Genomic DNA, 5,943 nt, shown 5'->3' with positions numbered 1-5,943 from the left:
CTCCTCCTCCTCCTCAGAGTCATCAATGGGAATGACTTCTATATGTTCTGAAATCAAATTTAAAAATTAATTTAACGCTATTCTATACAGAAAAATCAAAAATTTGATTACAAATTATAAAAAATATTGTCTGCTTTCTCACCATTGGTGGACTGTACGCCTATTTTTTCCTCCTCTTCATCAGCCTCCTCCTCCTCCTCAGAGTCATTAATGTTAATGACTTCTATATGTTCTGAAATCAAATTTAAAAATTAATTTAACGCTTTTCTATACAGAAAAATCGAAAATTTGATTACAAATTATAAAAAATGTTGTCTGCTCTCTCACCTATGGCCGACTGTGCGTTTACTTCCTCCTCTTCATCAACCTCCATTTTCTCTTCCTCCTCCTCCTCCCTTTCCTCGATAGCTAAAATTGGATTAATTATTATTTTAAAAAATATAAAAACCTGGATTATACAATCTATTAAAAACTTACGTGGGGGGCTTTGTTGTAACAGAACTTCCTCCTCCTCCCCATATACGGGTCTTCTAAATTCATTATTGTTCAACATTTTTTATTGTAGTTTTTCTCTCTCTCTCTCTCCCTTGTCGATGTGGACATGGACTGTTTGCTGGTGACTTTTATATGGTCCATCGCTATCTCTTTGTAACAAATATGTCTCATTAGGAGAGGGTGGCAAATATGCAGAATCAGCACAGCCTAACGTAATAGTAACATCATATCCCAGATAGCACACAATGTTCTATGAATATTCTTCTGGAATACGAATATTCTCAATTTCAGAATATTCAAATGGAATATTCTATAAATATACGTAGAAGTATAATATACGAAATATACGAAGAAGAAATATACGTAGAATATTACAATTAAAGTCATATTTTCATAATGAAAAAGAACGTGCCAAGAATATTCTTCGAATGTGTATAGAATATTTGTCGAGAATATTTGTAGAATATTCTTCGAGAACGATTTTAGAATATTCGTTCAAAATAATTTTAGAATATTCTTTGAGTTTATGTATTGCACATTGTTTATAATGCAATATATTTAATAATAACTTCTAAAAAAGGTAGTAAATATATAAAGGTAGTGAAATATGTGATTATATATAACCAGCACACTACGTACGTACACAGTCATATAAAGGTAAGAAAATATCTGTTCTAATATATAAATATCATAACATAATCATTAAGGGATATAGAGTGTGAAGTTTAATGAATAAATCAAGGTACCTATTACGGTTTTTTCGACGAAGTGAAAATTACAAAAGTGATTGAATTTACTAGAATATTAATAATTTCATTGGCCAATATCTAGTAAATTTGCTCACTTTTGTAATTTTCACTTCGTCGAAAGAACTGTAATAAATACCCAGCTCTTTATCGCAGGAGAAAAATTTACCGACGCAAACGTAGAATCAAATTATGTTGAATATTATTTGACTAAAGCAATATTGAGTAAGTTTCCACCGAGGGTTCAAATCGAGTCAGAGTTGGATCAAAATGCATACCGTTTCAATTATACGTCATGTCTGTCTACTGTAGATAAAGTACATGTATGCGTGAAATGGAATATAATCTGATCCGATTCTGACCTGGTTTTAACTCTTGGTTGAAATATGCTCATTGTGCGTTTAAACCAATAGTTCGCGCCATGCATCTACACAATCGCCAACTATATGCCGCAAAGTGAATTACAACGTATCTTCGCCATGCTTTTTCGCCAACATTGCTTGACATCATCGTAATCAGACGTAATCTTCCCTTTTCTTTTATAAATCATGTAGTATGAAACATTAAATAAAATCTAAGAATATTCTCTTATATATTTTGTATAATATTTTTTATACATCTTTAATAGTTCATCGGTGAAACTCTACATAAAATTGGAGGTTATGCTCTTAGAAAATTGCGCATGAAATATATATAAATATTTCTTTATTTATATTCTTATTCTAATGTGAAAATATTTTTATATTGCAGCAAAAAAAAATTACTTTCGATGCAGATACACAGTCGCAATACTACCGTGTTGGCGACTTGTAACGTCATGTGCCGTATTCTTGAATTCCACACCTAATAAGTACTTCAAGACTTTCTGTTTGTATTCTACCATCCGACATATCAACAATAAAACATATACCTAGAGTGGGAAAAGTAAGTACGAATTAATAGCGTTTTCTCCTGGAAAATCTAGTATAGCTCGGGTGCAGTATAGCCATAAACAAAATGATTTTTCCTACTTTTTTGATGTAGTTTAAAGTGCGGTTGAATTGTTCAATGAAAAAATAAATTATGTAAGAATATTTACAAAATGAGTACTTTTATTTAAGCTATTTGTTTCGTGCTAAACTGCATCAAATAGTTATAACCTTTGGTTGCATCCCAAACTACATCGAAGTGTCAACCTTTTTGTTCACTACTATATTGCATCAGTGTTGTACTAGTTTTCACAATAAAAAATGCTCTAAGAAAAATAAACAAAGGATTTAATCATTCTACAAACACCATAAGCATATGGCTGTAAGGCTGTTAGAAGCGAAATGAATTATTATCATTCGCTGACAGCTTATATTACAGCCTTACAGTAACATGTTTACAGCCATTGTAGAATGTGCTTAAATCATTTCTATTTCCTTTTCTTATAGCATTTTTTACTAGGGAAACTAGTACAGCACTGGTGCAATACAGTTGTGAACATAAAGGTTAACATTATTTGATGTAATTTGGAATGTACCAAAAGTTGTCATTCGATACAGTTTAGAACGCAACCAAGTAATCTAAATAAAAGAACTTATCTTGGATATATTCTCATATGATTTATTCTTTCATTGAAGAATTCAACTGTATTCCAAACTGTATCGAGTAGTGACAATTTTTGGCTGCATTCAAAACTGTAGGTGTTTACGGTAAATCGAGTATGAGTTAGTTCCACCAGAACCGAAAAATATGATAGGCACGACCACCTAATACCTTCATGATTTATGACAACTCAATGCTGTCCGGTAAGGCGAGTAGAGTTAGCTAACGTAGTAAATAGCGTTCGAACGAGTCAACATTATCAGGTAATATAATTGTGTAAAATGTGAAACAATTACATTAAAAATCAATTAATTATTAAATTTTAGGAAAATCATAAATATTAAATTGAAGTTATAAAAAGTTATGAGAAAATATCATGTATTTGTGGAATATCCGAAATAAGAAATTCAATTATTCTAATTTACTTATAAATATTCTTTTCATGTAATCTATTCCTGCAAAACAAAAAATTCTTTGTTTAAAATGTAATGTATATGTACATGTTACGGACGATATCAACATTAGTACTTAAAATATTTATTATTTTAAACATGTATTAGCAAAATGTTATTTAGGTTATTCTCTTCATACTGTAATGTTTAAAGTTGTAATTGTACTAGTAATTGCCGATTGACGATTGAAGATTATATTTGGAAAAATTAACGAATTTCTTTGCGTGCTTTGTTACAATTCCAATTGTCTAAGTCTAATCGTTAATTCATAATCATCAATCAACAATCGTTAGTGTAATTACGATTTAATAATGATGAAATATTTTCAGACAAGAAATGGATATACAAAGATATTGGGACTTATTATTTGATAATCCATCAGATGAGGATGATGATATTGACTACCTTCCACCTGAACGTGAGTTTCATCCTAAGGTCCCAGAGTTTTTTGAAACTGTCGTATTGACATATTCTTTAACAGGTAAAGAACGTAGAAGATTTGCTTTATTATATTTTACTGTTATATCTTTTTGCGAGTGTTTCTTCTTATATATATTGTAATATATAACATTAACATTTTTTTTATCAAATTTCAAGTCACATTTTCGATTAGAAAAACATACTTATGAGAGATTAGTACAAGATCTTGGACCTCAATTATATCGTGAGCGTGGTGCTGTAAAAATGTCTCCTCATAAGCAAGTAGCTATTACATTATGGTGCCTCGGTAATCAAGAAGTTTACAGGTTAGTATGTTTTATTGTGAAAAACATTAATCAAAATACTTTTAATGAAATTATTAGTATTTCTTGTTTCATTTTAGTTTCCAACAAAAATTTTTATTGGTAAGAAAATATACTGTAGCAATTTTTTTTACAGCAGACTCTGTTCAAAATTTGTTTGGCTATTTTATATGTAAATATATACATACATACACATACATATATATATGTCAATCGTATACTTTGGCGACGATTTTTCGCACGCATTGGCTACTTTGACGACTTTTGGCTATTTTGACGACCGTCGTCAAAGTTTTATAGACCTATCGTATACTTTGACGACAGTCGTCAAATTAAAAATAACCATACAGCGGATGCTTTGACGACACTGTAAAGTTTGACGACATTACGCGGTACATTGGCGATTTTGACGACATTAAAAGGAAAAAAGGGTAAGTTGATGTATCAAGTTTATTTATTCTTCTTATTTTCTCTTAAATGTAATCAAATATACAAGGTATCCCGCATAAGACGTACCAAAAGAAAAATATAAGTAGAACAGATAAAAGTGAACAAATATTGTAGTGGTCATTTTTCAAATAACCACGTAAAATTTCGAGATATTAATTAAAATAGTTATTTGAAAAATGACCTCTAAAATATTTGTTCACTTTTATTTGTTCTACTTACATTTTTCTTTTGATACATCTTATACGGGACACCTTGTATAATAATTGTAGGCAGATGTGCTGCATAATAAACAGTTAATTATAGTTTTAAAAGTATTACAAGAAGATTATAGAATATCATGCGTAATTTTATAAAGTTATATTCACATAATTTTATTTAAAAAATTTATTAATATTAATTTTATATATTGTAAGGTCTACCACTTATATTTTTTAACATGTTTGTTCCTGTTTGCTACATATACATAAGTGAACAAATATTTTTACAAACAAATAATGACATTTATTCACCGTCCTTGTAAATTAACTTACAGTTACAAACCAATTTATTGGAGCTACATTCGAAACACAAAATTTAAATAATAAATTGATAATAAATTAAAAATTTAGAACAAATTGACACGAGAACGAGGACGTCAAATTGACATTATTTTTATTATTTGTTCTCCTCGAGATGATAACAGACGATAAAAACTATATCTATATGGATACTGTGCTACTTTGTATTAAAAACAAATTTAAAGTTCATTAGAATACATTGATTAAAAATTTCAAGTATAAAAGAAAAATCAAAATATAATCGTAATATATTGTACTCTTTTTTAACAATATATTTAGTTTTAAACTCGTACTATATTTCCTATATATGTATGTACTGAAGATAATAGAATATAGATATAACAGGCATAAAATATTGTTACTAAATAATTTGAATTAAAATAAATTATATTAAATATACCAATAACATAAAATCAAATAATAAATCATTTTTCAACATATTTCGGTATATTCATTCTTTTTCTTTGGTATTCTTATTGCTATTAGGTTTGTTGTTTATAATTGAACTGGGATTGTACTAAAACTGAATTGAATTGAAACAATACAAGCCAGAGCTGACGAGTGCAAAGCGTGCAACCAAAGGATAAACAATACTATAGTGCAAAAGTAACATAGTATGATACGTTATACTTATAGAATCGTTATAATAATCTTTATATCGTTATCGTTATTATTTAATGTATTAGGTATACAGAGCTTTATATTTCTGACCCTAGCGATTTTCACATTTAAAGTGAATATATTTAACTATCCATTTCTTAATTATTATTTTATTTAATACATTTATATAATTATTTATTTATTTAATCTTGTTTTTAGGTGTATTGATTCTGCGCACATTCATACGTACCATAAACATTAGAGTAAAAATGTAATAACAATGTAGTAACAATGTAGTTTACTTCATATTTCTCGCTCTTATATTCGAGAG

General features: G+C 28.8%; 1 protein-coding gene across 1 annotated transcript in view; it reads left to right on the top strand.

Annotated features, from left to right (window-relative positions):
* The first annotated feature begins 2,893 nt into the window (after positions 1-2,893).
* Positions 2,894-5,943, top strand: part of LOC116853435 — a 3,788-nt gene continuing 738 nt past the window's right edge. Inside the window, exons 1-3 of the mRNA XM_032834515.1 lie at positions 2,894-3,073; positions 3,592-3,743; positions 3,852-4,008. Coding sequence (XP_032690406.1) covers positions 3,599-3,743; positions 3,852-4,008 — 302 coding nt within the window. The 5' untranslated portion in view covers positions 2,894-3,073; positions 3,592-3,598. The remainder of the gene's footprint in view (positions 3,074-3,591; positions 3,744-3,851; positions 4,009-5,943) is intronic.

The sequence above is a fragment of the Odontomachus brunneus genome, unplaced genomic scaffold, assembly GCF_010583005.1.
Source record: "Odontomachus brunneus isolate Ranch 3 - 2012 unplaced genomic scaffold, Obru_v1 Obru_scaffold_321, whole genome shotgun sequence".
Taxonomy (NCBI): Eukaryota; Metazoa; Arthropoda; class Insecta; order Hymenoptera; family Formicidae; genus Odontomachus; species Odontomachus brunneus.
This window is presented reverse-complemented; position numbering and strand designations above follow the sequence as displayed.